The sequence below is a fragment of the Oncorhynchus clarkii genome, chromosome 3 (assembly GCF_045791955.1).
Source record: "Oncorhynchus clarkii lewisi isolate Uvic-CL-2024 chromosome 3, UVic_Ocla_1.0, whole genome shotgun sequence".
In the NCBI taxonomy this organism is placed as follows: domain Eukaryota; kingdom Metazoa; phylum Chordata; class Actinopteri; order Salmoniformes; family Salmonidae; genus Oncorhynchus; species Oncorhynchus clarkii.
Window position 1 is genome coordinate 33,604,727 of NC_092149.1, and position 23,935 is coordinate 33,628,661.

Sequence of the window (23,935 nt, forward strand, 5' to 3'; positions counted from 1 at the left end):
TTGTAATGAATTGTTTTAAGGTATCTTGGTACCTACCCTTGGTATCTTGATGTAAAGTGATTTGGGGAAGGGACATTGAGTGAATTAGGTTTTGATTAACCTCTTAATCAAGTGAATCGCTTGATGCATTAACCTGATCCTGAGTGACCTTCAGCGAAGTGACTGATCACTTTCGTCAAACTATTACTTAAACTCATATGGAGCTTCACTGAGAAGTGAAAGGATGGGTCTGTCATCCCCCCCAAAAAGTACACTTGTACTGCATAGCCTGGGTGCCAGTCTGTTTTCATTATTTTGCTAACTGTCAAATTTGGCATGACAATTCCATAAGGAGTTGGCTAGAGAGCTGAAACACTGGCACCCAGGTTATGTACTGCACTTTTGGAGGAAAAAAACATCAAGTGACAATTTTTATCCAAATATGCATGTCATACCATAAAATAAAGAATATGAACAAATTATTTAATTTTTTTATTTTATTCTGCTATAGTAACGCAATGCATTATGGTTATGAAGTAGACTTCTATTACATAATGCTGTGTTGGACCATCTGAAATCTGCTGGATATAGATCACTTGTGGAGTGGAGGAGTCACTTTTTTGGGGCAATGATCCCCTCCAGCTGGGCCTGTAAAGGATAAGAAATGTAAATGTTAAAAATATCTGTCAAATATACATACACCAATTTGAAGGGATGTCCACATACTTTTGTATTTGGCTATTTCAGCCACACCCATTGCTGGCAGGTGTATACATTTGAGTACACAGCCATGCAATCTCCATACACAAACATTGGCAGTAGAACGTCCTTACTGAAGAGCTCAGTGACTTTCAACGTGGCACCGTCATAGGATACCACCTTTCCAAGAAGTCAATTTGTCAAATTTCTGCCCTGCTAGAGTTGCCAAGGTCAACTGTAAGTGCTGTTATTGTGAAGTGGAAATGTCCAGGAGCAACAACGGTTCAGCCACGAAGTGGTAGGACACAAGCTCACAGAACGGGACCGCCGGTTGCTGACGCGTGTAGTCTGGAACTCCCTACAGAGTTCCAAACTGCCTCTGGAAGCAAAGTCGGCACCAAGAACTGTTCAACGGGAGCTTCATGAAATGGGTTTTCCATGGCCGAGCAGCATCGGCTGGAGTGGTGTAAAGCTCGCCGCCATTGGACTCAAGCAGTGGAAATGCGTTCTCTGGAGTGATGAATCACACTTCAGACAAACCTGGGTTTGGTGAATGCCAAACAAGTCTCAATGTCCATGAGTGGCCCAGCCGATCGAACATCTCTGAAGTTGTGAAAATAGTTATGCAGCAACGCTCCCCATCCAACCTGACAGAGCTTGAGAGAAGAATGGGAGAGACTCCCCAAATACAGATGTGCCTAGCTTGTAGCGTCATACCCAAGAAGACGTGAGGCTGTAATCGCTGCCAAAGGTGCTTCAACAATGTACTGCGTAAAGGGTCTGAAAACTTAAGTAAATATATTTAAAAAAAATATATAAATTAGCAAACATTTCTAAAAACCTGTTTTTTTGCTTTGTCATTATGGGGTATTGTGTGTAGATTGAGGAGAAAAAAAACGATTTTAGAATGAAGCTGTAACCTAACAAAATGTGGAAAAAGTCAAGGGTTCTGAAGACTGAACAAAAGTATAAATGCAATATTCAACAATTTCAAATATTTACTGAGTTATAGTTCATATAAGGAAATCAGTCAATTTAAATAAATTCATTAGGCCCTAATCTATGGATTTCACATGACTGGGATAACAGATATGCATCTGTTGGTCACAGATATAGTTTTTTTTAAAGGTAGGGGCGTGGATCAGAAAACCAGTCAGTATCTGGTGTGGCCACCATTGGCCTTATGCAGCACGACATCTCCTTTGCGTAGAGTTGACAAGGCTGATTGTGGCCTGTGGAATGTTGTCCCACTCTTCAATGCCTGTGGTACAGTTTAAAACTGGGATTCATCTGTGAAGCGCACCCTTCTCCAGTGTGCCAGGGGCCATCAAAGGTGAGCATTTGCCCACTGAAGTCCGTTATGACGCCGAACTGCAGTCAGGTCAAGACTCTGGTGAAGACAACGAGCACGCAGATAAGCTAACTGGGCAGAAATTCTAAAGTTGTGCAAACCCAGTTTCATCAGCTGTCCGGTTTGCTGGATTCAGAAGATCCCGCAGGTGAAGAAGCTGGATGTGGAGGTCCTGGGCTGGCGTGGTTACACGTGGTCTGCGGTTGAGGCCGGTTAGACGTACTGCCAAATTCTCTAAATTGTTGGAGGTGGCTTATGGTAGAGCAATATACATTAAATTCTCTGGCAACAGCTCTGGTGGACATTCTTGCAGTCAGCATGCAAATTGCATGCTCTCTCAAAAATGTTGAGGGAGCGTGTGGTCTATTATTGTCCCAAGCACAAGGTGCACCTGTGCATTGATCATGCTGTTTAATCAGCTTCTTGATGTTCCACACCTGTCAGGTGCATGGATTATCTTGGCAAAGGAGGAATGGTCACTAACAGGGATGTAAACAAATTTGTGTACATTTGAGAGAAATAAGCTTTTTGTGCATGTGGAAAGTTTCTGGGATAATTTCAGCTGGTACCAACACATTTGATAATGCATGTATATTTTTGTGAATATATTTCAACTGACATCAATGGATCGATTTCATTTCAAAGACTTTCCTTATTTGGTGCGACAATGCCCATAGGAGTTGGCAAGACCGCACAATGATGATGACTGAGCGCCTTTACCTTGAGCTGCTGGTTGGTTCTCTTCAGGAACTGAATCTCCTCTGTGTGTTTCTTCTCCTCTACCTGCCGTCTCTCAGTCTCCCTCTTTTCAATGGCCTCACACTTGGCCTTCTGCTCATTAACCTGTCTCTCCAGGTCCCGCTTCTCATTCTCCAAATCGGAGATCTACACAAGTAGATGCAAATCAAATTCACTTTGGGGTAATAAAGGTTTTTAATCATTCAATGGTGCAGCAGTCCATTCACTTGGATTGTTTCTCCTCATTCACTATCTTTAGCTTTATCTGTGGTAAAAAAAAAAAGTGGTAAAAGCGGAGCGTTCTCTGACGTCATGTCAGGTTTAGACAGGCAGCCTAATTCTGATATTTATTTTCAATAATTTGATCTTTAAAACCAATCAGATCAACTCTGAACAAGATCTGTGAAAAGATTATATGTGATTGATCAAAAGACGCAATTAGTGGGAAAAAGATCAGAATTGGGCTGCCTGTGTAAATGCAGCCATGAGGGCTAGGAAGATGGCTCCCTCTACTGGTCTACACTAGCTTGGTTGCTTGAAAAGTTTTCCAGTGACACTGCAGACAGGTCAAGCATTCTAAATGTAAAGATCAATCTACAATGATGCAAAGGTTGGAAAATGCTAATTTATTTTTAGAAAAGTGTAAAATGTTTGTGTGACCCATTTCCTTACCCTCTTCTCCATGTCAGACTTGCCCTGCTCAGCCTGCAGGGCTTTTCTCATGCCAAAGGCCACACTGCTCTCGTACAGTGTCTGGTAAGCAGCAATGGTCATACGGATTTCGTCTCGCACACGCAACAACAGCAGTCCTCTCTCAGCACAGTTGATGGTTACCTGTCTGATCAACTCATCTACAGGCAATCAATGGCTTAGAGTTTTAAACACAAACTCACAGTGCAACATTCTTTAGGACCAGTTTCCCAGACACAGAATAAACCCAGTGAAATTGCTTTTTAGTTCAGAACCAGCTTGAGTCTAGCCTAATCTTGGTCCTCTTGGAAACTGGTCCAGCTTTTAGGATTTGTATCCAACACACTTTTCTACTATTACTACCATCCATGCATCTCATTTCGCTTTCCCCTCTCTCCTTACCGAAGCACTGGGAGTAGAGCTCCCTGCGGACTGGGCAGATGCCCGTCTCCCTGGCCTGTCTCTGCTGCAGCTTCAGATCCAGCTGCTCCTGTAGGTGTACCACGTCCATGCGGGTACACGGCGTGCTGGACACCTGCTGCACCCACAGCTGGTTGGTCTCCATCCATTCCCTGTAACAGTGGTAGAGCTGAGATTAACACAGGGTTGCCAAATTTCAGGTTTTGCGAAGCCGGGAATATTGGTTAATTTCCCTAAGAGTAAAAAATAGGGAGAAGGGTGTTATCAGTAAAGATGTGTCCGTGTCATGTAATACCTGGGTGGTAGGATGGCATTGAGGATCTCCTCGGTTTGCTGTTTGTTGGTATCGGCTGAGGGGGTCTTGGGTTTGGGTGGAGGTGGCACAGGGCCAGTCATGGCAGGCTGTTGTGGAGCCACTTTCAGGGGTCGTGCCTGAATTTGCAGTACACATCATTTAGATTAGAAGAACATCAATCTTCAGCCAATTTGTTGAAAAAATAAATAATTGATTGACATCTCTCACAGCTCACTAGGAACATTGGCATGCCATTGATTTCAAAATAATGACAGTGGACATAATGTATGTTAGATACCACTGTATGGATACATTTAGCTACTGTAACTAACGTTAGCAGACAGCATTAAAAACGTGTTTTGTTAACGTTATCCTACCTTTGGAGACTTCTTTTCTGTGTTTCTGCTCACCAAGACTGGGTTGTCATATTTCAGCAGAGAATCAGCCGGAGGAATCATTGTGATACTTTGATTACACTACACATAAAGTGTTTTGTTGTAGCAGGTAATGTCTCAAGGAATGTGTGTTGTTGAAATGTGAATTGAAGACGTTTAATTGTTTATTTTTACCATGGCAACTTAATTCCATGCGCTACTCACTAACCTATCCGAGCTGCTCGAAGGCATGATTCGGAGTTGTTTCAAACTTGACGCTATGAAATGGGGAAGGAAAATTAAGTACATACATTTAAGTATAACATTGTGTAGGTGTATGACCTTATTGAAAAGATGATAGAATATGTCTGCAATATTACAACGGAACTAAAGTGAACTAGTCCATAGTCACGGTGAAAAATATTTAAAGCGTTCTGCCGGAAACGGAAAAGCGTTTCCTTGCGCACAATAGAGAACTTTCTCAGCGTTTGTTGTTCACTTTTTATACATATGTATTCGCGATGAACTTTATTTAGTCGATTTACAACTATTGGTTAAGTTTCATAATGGATAAAGAGAGACGGCATAAAAGAGTGGAATCCCCGGTGCGGGACTCAAAACCGAAAATCAAACAAGAGAAACTCAGCCCTGCTAGGCCCCAGAGATCACGCCGCTCGAGTTCGGGGTCCAACGGCAGCCCAAGCCCACCGCCACAGAGGAGACGAACGAGCAGGTAGCCTGATTTCATGGGTGTATAGTATTGTAGTTAGCGAACACAAATTACACCGTAGGGTTGCAAGGCTATGATGTTACACAATTTCAATAATAGCAACTAGCTAGCCACTAAGTTAACGATTGAGCAAGCTAACGATTTAGTTAGCTTACTAGTAGGCGTTATTGTTATGCTTTAGTCGTGTAACGTTAACCCTCAAGTAGCCCTTGGTCACGACTCTTGTTCCATTACATTACACAAGTCATTGAACAACGGCGTCTTCTGTACGGGGAGTTTTGTTATGAGCACCGACGCTCAATCTGAACATTAACACGCGTCGCTGGCGGTACGGATTTGGAAGCATATTTTTCAAATAAATAATAATTTTCAAAAAACAAAGGGCTAATTTGATACACGCAGTGTTCCCACACTGACATGTCTCCACGTTAAAGCCCTTGTTTCCGAAGACGAGGCGACCGACCACCTGTGCTAATTGGCTATCTAGCTAGCATGCTCCAGCCCAACACCTGTGTAAGCATAGTTTCATCTGGTGGAGGCCACCATAGCTGAATGGATCTGCAAAACTGTTATTGGGTGTATTTTTTAAAAAAATTTCTCGCTGATAAGTTCCCTATGTCTTGAAAGACTTATGGAAGTGATGATTTATTGACTTTTCTGAACGTTAACACGGTGTCATGATTGTATCTAGTTCTTATGAGGTGGTAGTGGGCAAAGTAAATGACTGAATGCCGCCAGTTTCCCCTCAATTAGCTAGTTCATTTAATGTTAGTTGACTGGAAACAGTGATAGCTAGCTAGAATTCAAATACAATTGTCACACACTGGAGGCTTTACCGTGAAATGAGAGTTTAAAAATAAAATAGTAACGAGGAATAAAATACACAAGAATGGCACTACCGTAACCTGTACCTCTGCACATTGACTCGGTACCAGTACCCCCTGTATAAAGCCTCGTTTGATTTTGTTAATAAAAATATTTTTTTTATATATTTAGTTTATTTAGGAAATATTTTCTTAACTGCATTGTTGGTTAAGGGCTTGTAATTAAGCATTTCACGGTAAGGTCTATTATTCGGCACATGTGACATAACATTGTATTTGATTTGACAGTATATACAGCAAGTACCAGGTCAATGTGCATAAGTACGAGTTATTTGAGGTAGATATGCACATGAAGACGGTGAAGTCGCTAGGTATCAGGATAGATGATGATGAGTAAAATAAAGAGGAGCAGCAGCAAATGATGCGTGTAAAAGTGTGTGCGTGTGTAGTTTGTATTGTCTGTGTGGAAGTGTCAGTGTCGTGTATGTAGTCTAGTGAGTGTGTGTAGGGTCAATGCAGATAGTTCTGGTACCATTAACTGGCTATTGAGGAAGAGACGCTGCTGTGCCCTCTTCACGACTGCAGGTGTGCATGTGGACTATGTAAAGTCCTTAGTGATGTGGATGCTAAGGAACCACAGGGGGCATGCTCTCCCCTCTTTCTCTTATAGTCCACAATCAGCTCCTTGGTCTTACTGAAGTTGAGGTTGTTTTCCTGGCACCACACTCTAAGGCTCTGTTGACCTCCCTGTAGGCTTACTCGTCGGTGATCAGGCCTACCAGTGTCGTGTTGTCAGCAAACTTGGTGTTGCAGTTGTGCAGCTGCGTGGGTGAACAGGGAGTACAGGAGGGGACTAAGCGAACACCCCTGAGTGGCACCTGTGTTGATGGTCAGCGTGGCAGTTGTTGTTGCTTACCCAGGATCCATTTGCAGAGTTGGGGGGTTCAGTCACTGGGTCCCCTAGCTTGGTGATGATCTATGGTGTTGAACGCTGAGATGTAGTCTGAAAAGCATTCTTGCACACTCCAGGTGGGAGAGGGCATTGTGAAGTGCAATTGAAATTGCATGATCTGTTGGGGCGGTATGCAAATTGGATATCAGTCATCTGGAAAAATGGGCTTTCAAGCAAGGCACAGTGTTCTATTCCTTGAAGCGAGCATGAAAGGCATTTAGCTTGTTTAGGAGTTCTGCATCGCTGGGCAACTCTGGGTTTCCCTTTAATCCCTTATCATCTGCAGGCCCTTTCACATATCACAAGTGTCTGTACTAGCAAAACAGTCTTGTAGCCTCGCGTCTGCTTCCGACCACCTCCATATTGAGCACATCACTGGTACGTCCTGTTTTGAGCTTTGGTTTGTTAGCAGGAAGCAGGAGAAGGGAGTCATGGTCGGATTTGCCCAACGGAGGACGAGGGAGGGCCTTGTATGTGTTTAGTCTGATTAATCAGGCAGTAATACACCGATAAATGGGACGCAGCCTGAAACTCATGCCTCCAGAATGTTGGATAAAATTACATTTAAACATTACTGGTTGTCTGAGTGGTTTGTCCTTCATCTTCTCCAAATTTGAGAAAATATCCACAGGAAAGTATTGTTTACCCAACTTTTTAGAGAGCCGGTAGGTATATGGTTCGTTTTAAGGACATTTTTTTAAGGAACATTTACATGATTTTGCAGTCATTAGTATTACAGCCGGATTAATCAGACTAGCTATAAATGGTAAATTTGCCGGTGACACACCAGCCCAGTGCCAACTGAAAGCCACTGGCCCAAATGGAAGAAATTATACACTGTCCCGGGCCAAGATCCCACAGGAAAAATATAATGCGCGCATAATTTAAATATCAGTTGATTGTATACATATTTTGCAGGCTGAGCAAGTAGCCTATAATAACTTACCCTCCACACACTAATAATTGCATCGTAACTTGACATTATAATATTTACATTGATTGTTTATAAAACCTTAACGTAATATCAAAGGGTGTTATTCGTGATTTTTAACAGTCAGCAGTACTCTATAAAGACCCTATAAAATCAGTTATCTTTTGCTAAAGTCCATTTTCCCAGTTTCTGGGGTTTCCTGTTTTTGTCTGGGTTTCACCCTCAAAATTACACTTTTTATATATAGAAAACGATACAAATGTGATGTTCTAAGTCCCAAACTGCTTAAACCACATCAGGAGACCACGTTTGAGGTCAGGAAAAAATTTGATGTTGGAGGAGGGTATTGCCATTCAATTCAATTGCGCACCTAGCAAGAGACAGTTTGGCTAATGGTGTTTCTATACTGTACCATGTAGCCTAATTGTGATGCCAGAGTTTACAAAACAAATTGGGAAGGTTTTTTAGGAAAGCATTTAGAAATGTTCATTCAAACAGAGCCTGATGACATTCAAACAGAGCCTGATGCCTGAATTGCGCATCAACGATTTAACCATGACTTCGGACCAGACTTTTTAAATACCCGGTTTACATACCCATTGTTGCCTTAGCTTTTACTGGTAGTTAGCATAAGTTGAAACATCTTCTGTGAGCTGCTCTACGCAACAACCAGTTGAGAGATGCATCCTCTTGCTGCCCGACAGATTATATTTTTCTCAACGGCTATGTGTGCGGTGCGTGTTATAAATAATGTGCATAAAGAAGTAACAGCTTTGGGAATTTCTGTTTTTCATCAAATCTATATCCCAGATTGAAAATTGTATTATTACAATATTTACTTTTCTCTGGCTCAAGCAGGCCACTGACACGGATTATTGACTCCCTAGGCCAGCGGCCATCCTGTATGTCGAACCCCGTATTCCGAATTATTTGTCAGATGTCGCTCAGAGAAGAATACAATAGGAGCTGTCCGTTGTAGCTAGCTAGCCTTGGTGTTAAATTAACTATTGGTTTTAAAGCCTTTCCTTGTTGATTTGATTGACTAGATCGCCACCCAGGGCAAAAGGTCATTTGCCAGGTAGAAGGGCGTTGGGAAGACGAGACAGATCGCCCAAAAACACCGGCAGGAGCCGAAGCCCTCCCCGTGGTGCCGATGTGAAAATAAAGCGGGTGATTCTGTCACTACTTATGAGTAAATGTAACAATTGGGGAAATGCATTAATGTAAAACTTTCAATGCAGCAAATATGTTCTTTAAATAAAAACACTTTACCAACTAATTTTGTCCCGGTGCTTGACTCGGGAATTAGGCTAATATTCCTGTCTCACTGTCTCCCCAACAGGAGCAGGGTGACCACCGCGGTGCTGACCGGGGTGCCGATGACCATAGAAGGCGCGACCGCAACGACAAGCCAGAGCCCTCGGAGCCACCAGTGCGGCGAAGTAGGTGGGAGCAGGCTGACGGACCCAGAGAGTCTGACAGACCCAGGGAGAGAAAACGAGGAGAGAGAGAGCGGGGTGGAGGTGGGGACAGGCCCAGAGAGCGAGAATCCCGCTCCTTCCAGGAGCAGCAGGCAGAGAGACAGCAGCACGACAATCAACGACGGGACAACCGGCACCGGTTTGAGGAGAACGATGACGGGGGACAAGCTTTCGGACAAGGTACCCAAGAGGGTGGCGAGGGCAAAGACAGCCCCCCAGTCGATAAAGAGAAGCCCAACTTTGAACTGTCCGGTGCGCTCACAGAAGATACCAACACGTTCAGGGGGGAAGTGATCAAGTACAACGAGCCCCCCGAGGCTCGCATCCCCAAGCGCAGGTGGCGACTGTACCCCTTCAAGAACGATGAGCAGCTCCCGGTCATGTACGTCCACAGGCAGAGTGCATACCTGATGGGGCGGCAGAGGAAGATTGCTGATATTCCCATTGACCACCCATCCTGCTCCAAACAGCACGCTGTGTTCCAGTATAGGTGAGATCTGATAATCACTTGTTTGTTCAAATCAGGCCCTCGGGATGACATTAGTCTGCTAATCCTTCGAAAATGGTCTCTGTTTTGAAATTATGCCATTTTCCCACTTACATAATTTCCCTACATTTTGTTGAGTTCTGACACTTATGACATCTGGTTAATGTAGTTCTGTTGAGTTTATGTGATTTCAATCTCTAGGTCGGGACACTTTCAACCTCTGGGTAATGTAGTTCTTTCTGCTTATTTCCAGGCTGGTGGAGTTCACGCGTTCGGATGGAACTGGCGGGCGGCGGGTGAAGCCCTACATCATTGACCTAGGTTCGGGCAATGGCACCTACCTGAACAACCAGCGCATCGAGGCGCAGCGGTACTACGAGCTCAAGGAGAAGGACGTGCTCAAGTTTGGCTTCAGTAGCCGAGAGTACGTCCTGCTGCATGAGTTTTCCGACACAGCCGAGGTGGACGCCAGGGCGGAGGAAGATGACGAGGGCCTGGATGCGTGAATGCAAGACCTCTGAGCCTTTTCGAAATAGTTGCACAATGCGCACTTCCGTCCTGCTTTCCTTTTTGAAGTAATTGCAGAGCTTAATTGGTTGGATTGTTGAAAATAGTAGGATTTTGCTTAGTAAATATGTGCTTACCTCAGGGAAACAAACAAGGAAGGAAATGTGCGTTCTTTCAACTATTCTGACAGGGCCACGGATTATCCAGTCAAGTGTATTGTTGGAAAATAATGTTCACTGATGCCTACCGCCTGTTGGCCATCTCCTTAACACGGATGGAACAATGAACTGCACAGGTGGCGTGTTGGGTTAAGCAACTTTCAGGGTTAACGGAACAAATAAAAAGAGGGGTAGGAGAATTCTGTGGTCTCTTTGGTGGTCATAAAAACCTGCTTTAACCTGCAGTAACAGGTCTCAGTACTCTATTCTCAGGACATTAGCTTAAGATCAGTAGTGTGGTTGATTTCCCCCCCCCCCCCCCAATATATCTGACTGCTTACGTTCAACACAAGTGCTCAATGCCAGAAAGAAGTTACTTTACAAAAAATTATTTTGTTATTATATTTTTGGAATAGAACATTGAATACAAATTAGTATATTGCTGAAGGCTAGCCTATGTCCAGACCTTAACTGTAAATACACTGGATGTATTGAATGTGAACGCTGGATTCATCATATAGTGTACTGTATTTGGGTTTGAGCGTTGCAACAAGGAGTGAAGAAAGCATACGTGTGTATGTATCTGCTTTAAATGTGTGCTGCTTGTGACGTAGGAAAAAATGTGTGTCGCAGTGTATTCTCATTTACCCATTCTTTACTACCGAATTGACTGTAGGCTATGGAGGTTTCTGGAGAAAGATTGTACAGCATGACTATTCCCACTACAAAGACAATTTTGTTTTTTACTTTTTTGAACCCCATTGTAGTTCAATTTTTAGATGTTTTGTATTGTACATAAAGGTTGTGAAAGACTCTTAGTTTTGTTGATATTTGTTCGCTGTAAATTTGATGGTTGTATGTTCAAGTAAACCATCATAACCACACAGTAAGCCACATCAAGTTATAAACCAGAGGTACATTTCGCAAGCTCTACAGACTAATGTACCCAAAGTTCTGATAACCACGGTTATTTCAGGTTTATTAGCCTCGCCTGCAGTCCTAAGCTGCTCTGCTTTGTGTAACGTTCTGTCATATCATCAGTAATAGTATCACGTAGACCCCTCAACCTTAACTCTGGACCTCAAAGCCAGTTACACAGCATTTTTTTTTCAGGGACTGATTTAGACCTGGGACACCAAATGTGTGCAATTTAATTATCAGGTAGAACAGAGAACCAGCGGGCTCCGGACTCGTAGGTTAGGAGTTGAATATCCCTGGTGGTTCTCAAAGTGTGGGCCACAGAGATACTGCCAGATGAAAAATTACATGAATATTGCTAACCACAACATATTGAACATATTTTGTCCAAAGACTGGTATCTATCAAATAAGTTTAGAGGGTGTAATGCAATACAATGTAATATCTATTTTTTAACTAGATGTAACATTTTTGCATTGTAATTTCATGAAAGTCCTTAATATATATATAGTGATACATTTTCCATTTTTTTTTTATTGGGGGCCCACACAACTTCATTCTAATGGTGCAGCCTTATTGGTCAACAAAAGACGAACTGTCTCTTGTCAAATTGACTGGGGCCAGCAAATGTCAAACATGTAGAAATCGCACAGCCCCAGTCAATTGGTCGTCACTCGTTTCTATAACCACAAAGTCATAATCCCTACCCTTTTCTACAATTTCTCTTAACATTTTAATGTAACCCTAACAACCGCAATGCTAACCTTAAATTAAAACCCTAAACTATTTTTTTTTTTGTGGTCAACCTTTGACTGTGGCTGTGGAATCTTACTTTGGGGATATAGAAGGGATTGATTGTTTAGCAACAAAACCAACAAGTGCGCAACTATGGGGCAAAACACGGGGTTGGCATAGATTTTTGACGGCATTTGTCAACAGTCCATCTCCAATGTTTATTGAAAACACAAAGTTGCACAATGAGCACTTGTTTCTTTCTCAAATACGTCCTTAGGTTGTTGGTTAGATAGCATTTTTGGGGGATATATTATCATAGATGTGACATCAGTCAAAACACCTTTCAAATAAGATATGGTATTAAGAACAAGATCAACTGGGCTGAAACGAGCCACTAAGGATTCACCACCACTCAGTTTCTTGTCATTGTTGCTAGCTATCTGGCCATCCAGAACCATAACACACGGCCTGCTGCCCTTTAAGCTTGCGCACCGTTTTTGTGACGTCAGCTAACCTGTACTGAAGCGAAAGGAAACTCAGTCAATTTGACCACGATATGGTCGTCTTGTGTTGACCAATAAGAAAGCTTTACCCTTAAATGCAATTTTGTGTGGACCTGATACATTTTTGGGGAAAGAATAATGCGAAACACTATCATTCTACTATTAATGTCGATATTAAGAACAAATATAACATAAAGCCTAGCGCCTTTTCTACAATGTATGTTCTTAACCCTGGGCAACATGGGTCTTGGAGGCTCCCATAGTACTCCATCAATACTTCTTGCATTCCCCTTGAAATGTTTTTGGACATAACACAGTTCTGGTTTTCTGCCTCATGGCAAAATGTGTAGAATTGCAGGATATTAGCTTTAAAGCTGCAACAACAAAAAGTCTCTGCCCCATTCCAAAATGTGTAGAATTGCAGGAAATGAGCTTGAAAAATGCCGAATTTTCTCTGATGCTGTCGTAGAGACTCAATGTTGAAGCAGCCTTATAGGCAGTAAGTAGCAGGATCAAGTGCAACATGGTGTCCCGTTTTTTTTCACAGTGAAAGGTGGTTCCCAGTCAATGATGAAATCAAATGAATGAATATTTACATAATCTACATATTTACAAAATGAACAGACTCTCAAAATACAGAGTTAAATCTAAATTGAAAACTTAAGCCTTAACCTGTCCTACCCTACTAAACCAGCTATAGCAGGTTGGGGTATACCAGGCCATAGATGTTTAATAACAATAGTTCTACAGGCCTAAAGGTGGCAAAAGTATCACTTATGGAATGGCCAGTGCTCCCATTATGCACGGACGTGACAGATAAGACATGGAGCTCTGAGACACGCAAACTAAAAAGCACAGGACACATTACAATATGGAAATAAACACACTTCTTTCTCCCTCTGCAAAATGTGTAGAATTATAGGAAATTAGCTTTAAAATATAAATATTTTCTATCAGCATCATAGCAAAATGTGTAGAATAGCATGAGATTAGCAATAAAACGACAAATGTATCTCAATAGCAACATTTCTGCAGGCCCACCAAACGAATTTCTCGCTACGCCAGCAGAGGTCATAGAGGAGCCTCTGTAAACCTAACAGTTAATTTGACCTACCGGTAGATAGTTTGTGTGTATGCATTGATATGTAGGCTACATATATATATGCCTTTTAAAAATGTTTTATGTAGTTCTGTCCTTGAGCTGTTCTTGTCTATTGATGTTCTGTATTATGTTTTGTGTGGAACCCAGGAAGAGTAGCTGCTGCTTTTGCAACAGCTAATGGGGATCCTAATAAAATACCAAAGTGGATGCGATGTTCAGGTGCACATGAACACTTGCTACACCAATGAGAAAGACGTTTGTTAAATTCCATATTGTAACGTGTCCTGTGTTTGAAGTTTGCGTGTGGACGTTGGGCGAGTTCGCAGCCGGGGATATGGGAGGGGTTGAAAGCGTGTAGGGAACTGTTCGCGGAATGACACTGGAGACGAGACGCACCTGGGGAATTTACAGGAACAGAGCTGCACTGTCTATGACACACTGGAATATGCGTCCTTGAATATTTGGGAAAATGTATACCACCGAACGCAGGCGTATGAGCCTGCACGAGGTCAAGAGAAAGGATCCTGTTTGGGTATCAGCTGGAAGTTTATGGCAGGACCCTTTGGCTATTGATCTCAGCACCTCGAATAAGCACATTATTTCACCCCGGAGCCGGACTAGGGCTGTTGCTGTTGTATACATTGTCGTTGAGGATGCATCCCTGCCACAGACAGAAGAGAACCTGTCACTGAAGTCTGTGAAAGAAGCCTGCGCGGACACGCACGCGGTGTTCAAAACAATTCCTTTCGAGAGGATATCGCTTGGGACGACTGACATTCTTGATATATTCTACAATGCAGGCAAGTATAGTCATGTCGACTGTCAGCAAGGCATTTGCCACACCACACTACTTCATTCTTCTAAATTGTTGTTGGCCAAAAAGTTAGTGTGTGTTCTGCACACACAGGTATTTTAAGTGTGTACCGGGGCTGCACGGGTGTTTTCGAATTTCGACACCCAATTTGACCCTTCTCTTTTGACAGATGTTGCAGTGGTGGAAATTAGTGACACTTGCTGCCAGCAGTCACTCTTCTATCACCTGGGTGTAAGAGAGAGCTTCAGCATGACCAATAACATCATCCTGTATTGTTACAAGCAGGACAGTGACCTGCAAGCACTCAAGGTACACGCAGGGTATCGTGAGAGTTTACAATTATTAAATGATTGACGAAGGGACCAAGTGAGGCTTTTGCCAGCTCACTTTGGGGAGGAATTTGGGTTGTAAACAGATTTTAGGGTGTGACATTTTGGAAGAAGTAGGCTACAGTGCCATAAAGATGTCCCTTCCATTGCCACAACAATCACACCACCAGTTGCATAATATTGCCAATATCTACTTCTGTACTTACATTTTTTTTTTTTTTTTAAATAAGGATTTGTGACTTTTTATAGCCCTAATTTTCCTGATATAGATTGATCCTGAGGTTGTTTTCTCTGGATTGTTGAACAAAGGTTGAATTGCAGTATTTTACAGGTTTATAGGGCAATGGATTTTCTTAGGCCTATCAAGCAGATGTGTGTGTTTAGTAGATATGTGTGTTTAAAGCAGCATGATACCACTCTGGAATGGATAAGGTAGCAAGATGAGTACTCCATTGTCATAAGTCCTCAAGCAGGCATATGACAATGGAACATCACCTCATTTATATTTATACAGCTTTTGCAGAGATGGGATTAAGCAAAAAAACATTTTCTAATATTTTAACACACGTTAATACAGTGGTTCCAAAGTGAATATTGTATATGTTTCTGTTTGCTAATCGTGTGCTGGGATTTGGTCATAATGTTTATGTATGCTGCATATAGGTAACGCTTGTGAGTGAGAGCTCGTATGCTAATGCCCATATGTGTGTCTTCCCTCAGGAGCAGTGTGGGAGCTACACGTTCATCCCGTATGTAGTGTTGCCACAGGGCAAGGTGTTTGCCTGCGACGCGACCCTCGTAAACGGCATCAAAGAACTGATGCAGCCAAGCTTCCAACTGGAACCCCTCCTTACCCCACTAGTAGAGAGGCTCATCCAACTGCTGGACAATGTGCACGTTCATGCCAGGTCAGCATGTCATGCCTCCCACGCTGCATGTCTTATTATTCCCTTATGACTCCCTCGTTGTGTCTTCCACTTTGTTTTTTTGCTCAACCCATCTGCTTGGTTCGATAGCTTGGTTGGGTGGGAGAGTAGCAGCAAATAAAGTACATGGTTAAGCTTGGAAATGTCTAGACTGCCCAACTGCAAATGTCTTTCAGTTAGACATGAGCTATTATCAGTCATTTGTGCTATATACAATATATGCCCCTGGATCACAAGCATTTTCAGGGGTTAAGTGCCTTGCGTAAGGGTAAAACTGACTCTCTTATTAGTGAGTACTTCCGGGAGTCCATCCGGCACGAGATCCGCACGGCTCGGGAGCGCTTCAGTGGCCAGGACTTGAGTCTGGAGCTGGGTCGCATCCAGAAGCGCCTTGACACGGTGGAGCTGCTCAGCCCAGACATCATCATGAACCTACTGCTGTCGTACCGGGATGTCCAGGTGGGCTTAGCTATGGGAGCGAGGGACAGGGACCTGGATCATGTTCATTAGGTTACACCGTAGCAAAGCATTGTGTAATAGAAAATGAAAACGAGCTCTTCTTATCGGACAAGTCCAGGTAGTCCCTACCATTTGGTGCCTAATGAACACGACCTAGTGCTCAGTGGTTCTGTGTTTGCCAGTGTCAAGACTGCCCTTGTTTATTTTATGTTGGCTGTTGTTTGTGCAGTATATTTTTTTGGCATGGGCTCACTTTTATGACTGTGGAATGCTTTTGTGGTGTTTTAAACAGAGAATCGGCGATATGAAGTTACCACGAGCAGAAGAATGAACCACACATATTGCAGATAAGCGGGACGCAAGACAGTTCACACAGAGAAACTGCTGCAATGTGATAGCTGCGGTACCAAAATAGCTGAGAAATTTAGCCTCGTTCCTCATGCTTTTAGTTGGTGTGGAAATTGGCCCAACTCTGCAGTTTACTGCATATATCGCCAAATCTACCTTTAAAACCTGTGTGTTAGTGTGGCGGATCTACAGTCTGCATGATGGTTGACTGTGTTTGGTTGACTACCTTCATTGAAACATTAATGCTCTTTCTCTGTGAACACAAAGACCAATATTTAAATGGGTTGAATGCTAACAATGATTAGATAGCAGCCCTCCAAGGTTATTCTAAGTAAAAAAATAAACTAATCTTATCCGGGGTCTAATTTGTAGGCAAGAACTTTTAGGGTTGGGTGATATTACGATAGTATCGGATATCGAAGACGATTGACAGCTATCGCTGATGGTGATGACATCGTGCTGTGACAGACAATGTATAGCCTGTTTCGACTTGATTGGCTCCTCACAGAAAAGAGCTGACTGGGCAGCCCACAGCAGGGCCATGCCAAGTGGGCTATTTCTTTGCTATAGCCTGCATAACCTATTTCAATAAATATGTTACAAAGAATTTACAGAATGCAAAAGAACAATGTAGATTTTCACCAAAGCAGCGCAGAATGTCCTTTCAGAAACATATATTTTTTATTTCTCAATGGGCATATAGCCGAAGCCTATAATTTTTTTTATTTTTATAGGGGACAATGCGGTGTCATATTCAAGTCAAATGGAGAGAAAATACAACATTTGGATTTTAAAATAATTAGACATCTGTTTTTATGCATGCTGGCTTCCTCCCGTTGTACTACTTCCTGATCAAACAATACATTTATTTAACAGACTTCTCAGACAGTTTCAAGTTGTTTTTGAATAACTTAACATGATAGTCCTAAGGTAACAATGAGAGGTAGCTCATACAAGAGCAAGATAGACAAATAGAATGAGTAGTTTCAACAAAGCTTAGTCTAAAATAAGTTATTCATCCCTCCTACTTGCCGCTGCGAACCAAACTGCCAAAAGCCAAATCCTACTAATTAAAATAGCCTATCAAAACATTAAGACTAGTTAAAGTTATAAAATATATTTCCCAAGTAGGCCATTCTAATAAAGTGTTTTAATGTCCTAAAGTTACAGCTTTCAAATGGGAACACTTGTGAAAGTCAGAATCTGTAGGTGATTTTCTACAACATTTATTTTGAATGGCAAATATTACAGGCAACAAGAAGTGAAATTGTGCAAACAATAGTTTGATGGGAAAAATCTAATGAGAAGTTAAAAGGAAACTTGCAGCTGAGCAAAGCTTATGAAAGAAATCATATGTGGAGTCGGCCTACTTCAATAACCTATTATTAGCAATGTACAGAACCTACCTACAACATATTAGGCCTAATAAGAGAGGAAGATTAGGCAAAAATGCAAATCATTGAATAATTATCCAGTTCTGGGGACAGCAGAGTTGCGTGCTCTGCAGCCGGACCCTTCATTATTTACAACCCATAATATATGTCGGCACACACAGACACACACTTATTTTATGCCACAGCTCCAACAGAGAGGAATAGGCTACTAAAATATGTTTTAGCAACTTTTTAGTGTCCATTTTTTTAAACTGTATGTACTATTTTCAATGTAAACAAATATACAGTACCAGTCAAAACGCATATGGAATCATGTAGTAACCAAAAAAAGTGTTAACACAAATCTAAATATATTTTATATTTGAGATTCATCAAAGTAGCCCTCCTTTGCCTTGATGACAGCTTTGTACACTCTTGTCATTCTCTCAACCAGCTTCATGAGGTAGTCATCTGGAATGCATTTCAATTAACAGGTGTGCCTTGTTAAAAGTTAACTTGTGGAATTTCTTTCCTCCTTAATGCATTTGCGTCAATCAGTTGTGTTGTGACAAGGTAGGGTTAGCATACAGAAGATAGCCCTATTTGGTGAAAGACCAAGTCCATATTATGGCAAGAACAGTTCGAATAAGCAAAGAGAATTGACAGTCCATTACTTTAAGACATTAAGGTCAGTCAATTTTGAAAGTTCCTTCAAGTGCAGTCTCAAAAACCATCAAGCGCTATGATGAAACTGGCTCTCATGAGGACCGCCACAGGAAAGGAGTTACCTCTGCTGCAGAGGATAAGTTCATTAAAGTTACCAACCTCAGAAATTGCAGCCCAAATAAATGCTTCACAGAGTTCAAGTAACAGACACATCTCAACATCAACTGTTCAGTGGAGACTGTGTGAATCAGGCCTTCAAGCTGCAAAGAAACCACAACTAAAGGACATCAATAAGAAGAATAGACTTGCTTGGGCCAAGAAACACGAGCAATGGACATTAGACCGGTGGAAATCTGTCCTTTGGTCTGATGAGGCTGATTTTTTTGGTTCCAAACGCATTGTCTTTGAGACGCAGAGTAGGTGAACGGATGGTCTCTGCATGTATGATTACCACTGTGAAGAATGGAGGAGAAGGTGTGATGGTGTGGGGGTGCTTTGTTGGTGACACTGTCAGTGATTTATTTAGAATTCAAGGCACACTTAACCAGCATGGCTACCACAGCATTTTGTAGTGATACGCCATCCCATCTGCTTTGCGCTTAGTGGGACTATCATTTGTTTTTCAACAGGACAATGACCCAACACAACTCCAGACTCTAAGTGATATTTGACCAAGAAGGAGAGTGATGGAGTGCTACATCAGATGACCTGGCCTCCACAATCACCCGAGCTCAACTCAATTGAGAGGGTTTGGGATGAGTTGGATCGCAGAGTGAAGGAAAAGCAGCCAACAAGTGCTCAGCATATGTGGGAACTCTTTCAAGACTGTTGGAAAAGCATTCCAGGTGAAGCTGGTTGAGAGAATGCCAAGAGTGTGCAAAGCTGTCATCAAGGCAAAGGGTGGCTACTTTGAAGAATTTAAAATATATTTTGATTTGTTTAACCCCTTTTTGGTTACTACATGATTCCATATGTGTTATTTCACAGTTTGGATGTCTTCACTATTATTCTACAATGTAGAAATGAAGAAAAACCCTTGAATGAGTAGTTGTGTCCAAACTTTTGATTGGTACTGTGTATATTTTAGGCTTGGCAAATAAAGGGGGATATTCATTTTATATCACCATTTGTCACAGCTTCTTAATCATGTTTGAATAAAGGTTGACATCGCCCAACCCCACATGCATGTATAACAAGTACTGCAGGGGTTAAAATATATCAATTTGAGGGAGGATCTTCACTTTATATGTCTATTTAAAAATATTAAAGGGGTCTGCAGCTATGCCTAATTTATAATGCTTTGAAATCAGAGGGGTCATTGTAATGTTGATAAAGGGTTTGCTCTAATCCAGTCCTTTTTCTGACTTCAGGACTACGATGCCATTATCAAACTGGTAGAGAGCCTGAACAACTTGCCCACCTGCTTGGTGGCTTCCCAGCAGAATATCAATTTTCACTACATATTTGCTTTAAACAGGTACCATTGTTCCTCCACTTGTGTATTGCTCACATATTCTGTTTGGCGATAGTCTTTCACATGATATCATAAAAGGAAATAATGTGTATACGACACTAAATGGATTGGAGCCAACCCCCATTTTAACACTTAATTAGGGGGCCTGCTGAAAGCACCGTACTGTTTTCCCCTATCTTTATTCTTTTAGACGACTGAAGCGAGCACACAGATTTTCTTCAAGAAATTTACCCGACACTTTAACTTTCAGCACGACACAGGCTGTTCATTCTGAGGATTCCATCTGTCATAATGTTTCCTAATCCTTGACCTTCAGGAGGAATCGTCCAGGTGACCGTGCCAAGGCCCTGGAGGTGATTCTGCCCATTGTGGAGTCAGGTGACCGGGTGGCGTCGGACGTGCACTGCCTCTGTGGCCGTATCTACAAAGACATGTTCATGAGCTCAGGCTTTAAAGACCATCGCAGTCGAGACCAGGCCTGCTACTGGTGAGACCTTCCATTACGGTGTCCATATTAGTACAGCCTTGGAGTTGGTGTCAAAGCCACTCGGACTTGTCGGTCGTCCTAATATCCACACCGTACACACAGCATCCCTTCACTCACTCCAGTCAAGTCCTCCTTACTAGGGCTCGACATCAGTCTATGTTATGTTATTCCTTTGTGTTCTCTCCATCCTTTTCAGTTACACTTTACTTGAGTCCTCTGTCATAAAGGCTGCATAACACTGTTAGAATTAAGAAATGGCAGATGGCATAAACAGTCATGACGCCTTGTGTCAGGCTTATGACATCTGACACACCTGATCCTATATGATACGCTGTTATTAAGCAAAACATTGCTTAGGTCAGCTCATTGACTAGGCAGCAATATACATTTATTAATTAATCCATTTTAATCTCCCTTCACGAATTCTCCCCCAGGTACGGCAAAGCCTTCGAGACAGAGCAAACCCTTCACTCCGGCATCAACAACGTTGTCCTCTTGATGGCTGCCGGCCACGAATTTGACACCTCCATCGAGCTGCGCAAGATAGGTACATTGTTCTCACCGACACTCTACTGCCCTGAATCAGTAGCCTGTCAAAGTGAACTAGTGTGTTCATGTTTTGTTTTGTATAATTGCTTAAGTAAACTACAATTGCCTTGTTTTTTTTTTTTTTTATCCATGCCGGTAATCAACCACAGTGAATGTGGGCTAATTGTTGGTGCAGTCCTACTCCCTGCCAATCACTATCATCATTACTAACAGCCTGCATAAGGACACTAAATAATTACACCCCTACATTATTTATTAATGCATGTCACTGTTATTCTTTTTGGGCTTCTGTGGCATGTCATGTCTTCTTTCGTTACATTTCGATGCCATACTGTTAGCCTGAGGAAAAAAAAAAAATATATTCTCACTATCCAACCTCTGTGTCTGTCTGCGCCCGTGTGTGTTTGTGTTTGTTGTGTGTGTTTCCAGGCGTGACCCTGAGCAGCCTGCTGGGGAGGAAGGGCAGCTTGGAGAAGATGCAGGACTACTGGGACGTAGGCTTCTACCTGGGAGCCAGCATCCTGGCCAACGAACACAGGAAGGTCATCGAGGCTTCAGAGAAACTCTACCGGCTCAATGCACCCATGTGGTGAGAGGACTCACAGTTCATCTTGTTAGATCCTATGGTCATTGTCACTGCAAACATTCAAGACAGCACAAACAGATCTGGGACCAGGCAGGCATTCTTGATGTGAAATATGTGAGCATATCATTAACTAACAGATTCCTCAATAACACTGATGTTTATATGAACCTGTTTTTTGAGATTGAGATTATTAGAAACCAGGATGAGGGGCCACATTTCAAAATATCCTGTTAAAGGGCAAGTACAGTCATCCGGATTAAATGTAAAATAGACTTTATATTTTTTCACGATTTAAAAAATGCTCCAAATTTGAGGAAATGCACTTCTTCTCTCATGTCTAACTATCAGTAAGACTGAAAAGACAGGCTGAGTGGGCGGGGAGTTAATAGGCTGAGTGGGGGGAGCTCGCCTTGACTGACAGTTCTTTGAAATACTTATGACAAGCAATTTGGATGTAATGAGCAGTGTTGCAGTGAGATCATGAAGTTAGCTAGCTAGTTCATCTTGTAGCTAGTTCATCTTGTAGCTAGTTCATCTTAGAACATTTCAGTTGAAACTGGACAGGTTGAGGTCTGGGTATGCCTCATAAAAATATATACAGTTGAAGTCGGAAGTTTACATACACCTTAGCCAAATACATTTAAACTCAGTTTTTCACAATTCCTGACATTTATTACAAGTAAAAAATCCCTGTTTTAGGTCAGTTAGGATCACCACTTTATTTTATGAATGTGAAATGTCAGAATAATAGCAGAGAGAATTATTTATTTAAGCTTTTATTTCTTTCATCACATTCCCAGTGGGCCAGAAGTTTACATACACTCAATTAGTATTTGGTAGCATTGCCTTTAAATTATTTAACTTGGGTCAAACGTTTTGGGTAGCCTTCCACAAGCTTTCCACGATAAGTTGGGTGAATTTTGGCCCATTCCTCCTGACAGAGCTGGTGTAACTGAGTCAGGTTTGTAAGGCCTCCTTGCCCGCATATGCTTTTTCGTTCTGCCCTCAAATTGTCTATGGGATTGAGGTCAGGGCTTTGTGATGGCCACTCCAATACCTTGACTTTGTTGTCCTTAAGCCATTTTGCCACAACTTTGGAAGTATACTTGGGGTCATTGTGCATTTGGAAGACCCATTTGTGACCAAGCTTTAACTTCCTGACTGATGTCTTGAGATGTTGCTTCAATATAACCACATCATTTTCCAGCCTCATGATGCCATCTATTGTGTGAAGTGCACCAGTCCCTCCTGCAGCAAATCACCCCCACAACATGATGCTGCCACCCTTGTGCTTCACGTTTGGGATGGTGTTCTTCGGCTTGCAAGCGTCCCCCTTTATCCTCCAAACATAACAATGGTCATTATGGCCAAACAGTTCTATTTTTGTTTCATCAGACCAGAGGACATTTCTCCAAAGAATACAATCTTTGTCCCCATGTGCAGTTGCAAACCGTAGTCTGGCTTTTTATATGGCGGTTTTGGAGCAGTTGCTTCTTCCTTGCTGAGCGGCCTTTCAGGTTATGTCGATTATAGGACTGGTTTTACTGTGGATATCGATACTTTTGTGCCTGTTTCCTCCAGTATCTTCTTCCTGCGCTGTATGATGGCTGCGTGGTCCCATGGTGTTTATACTTGCGTACTATTGTTTGTACAGATGGTCATGGTACCGTCAGGCGTTTGGAAATTGCTCCCAAGGATGAACCAGACTTGTGGAAGTCTACTATTTTTTTTTCTGAGGTCTTGGCTGACTTTTGATTTTTCCATGTCAAGCAATGAGGTACTGAGTTTGAAGGTAGGCCTTGAAATACATCCACAGGTACAAAACTATAGTTAGTTAACAATAAATGTGCGTAGTATTTGAAAATTGAGTTTTAATGACTCCAACCTAAGTGTATTTAAACTTCTGACTTTCAACTGTGTGTGTGTGTTTGTATATATGTGTGTGTGTGTGTGTTTGTATATATGTGTGTGTGTGTGTGTATATATGTGTGTATGTGTATATATATTTGTGTGTGTGTTTTTATGTTGACTGCCAGACCATATTCATAAA

General features: G+C 42.1%; 3 protein-coding genes across 4 annotated transcripts in view; 2 read left to right on the plus strand and 1 right to left on the minus strand.

Moving 5' to 3' along the window:
* Positions 1–493: 493 nt before the first annotated feature.
* On the minus strand, positions 494–4,712 carry LOC139405930 (dynein, axonemal, light intermediate chain 1). Its single transcript, XM_071148382.1, has 6 exons — positions 4,550–4,712; positions 4,173–4,309; positions 3,860–4,029; positions 3,440–3,618; positions 2,750–2,914; positions 494–627 (listed from the first exon to the last, which is right to left on the minus strand). Exons 1-6 carry the CDS (start codon positions 4,628–4,630, stop codon positions 592–594), a joined length of 768 nt encoding a protein of 255 aa, XP_071004483.1. The 5' UTR covers positions 4,631–4,712; the 3' UTR covers positions 494–591.
* Positions 4,713–4,971: 259 nt separating this feature from the next.
* LOC139393625 (smad nuclear-interacting protein 1-like) lies at positions 4,972–11,429 on the plus strand. The gene is made up of 4 exons (XM_071141994.1): positions 4,972–5,279; positions 9,030–9,153; positions 9,326–9,954; positions 10,205–11,429. Exons 1-4 carry the CDS (start codon positions 5,113–5,115, stop codon positions 10,455–10,457), a joined length of 1,173 nt encoding a protein of 390 aa, XP_070998095.1. The 5' UTR covers positions 4,972–5,112; the 3' UTR covers positions 10,458–11,429.
* Positions 11,430–14,221: 2,792 nt separating this feature from the next.
* The window catches only part of LOC139393641 (mitogen-activated protein kinase kinase kinase 5-like), a 35,503-nt gene continuing 25,789 nt past the window's right edge, over positions 14,222–23,935 (plus strand). Inside the window, exons 1-8 of one of the 2 annotated variants that reach the window (XM_071141997.1) lie at positions 14,222–14,674; positions 14,858–14,997; positions 15,738–15,925; positions 16,234–16,402; positions 20,160–20,266; positions 20,580–20,750; positions 21,185–21,297; positions 21,729–21,888. In XM_071141997.1, coding sequence (XP_070998098.1) covers positions 14,344–14,674; positions 14,858–14,997; positions 15,738–15,925; positions 16,234–16,402; positions 20,160–20,266; positions 20,580–20,750; positions 21,185–21,297; positions 21,729–21,888 — 1,379 coding nt within the window. In that variant the 5' untranslated portion in view covers positions 14,222–14,343. The remainder of the gene's footprint in view (positions 14,675–14,857; positions 14,998–15,737; positions 15,926–16,233; positions 16,403–20,159; positions 20,267–20,579; positions 20,751–21,184; positions 21,298–21,728; positions 21,889–23,935) is intronic. The other variant, XM_071141995.1, reaches the window with a different exon arrangement.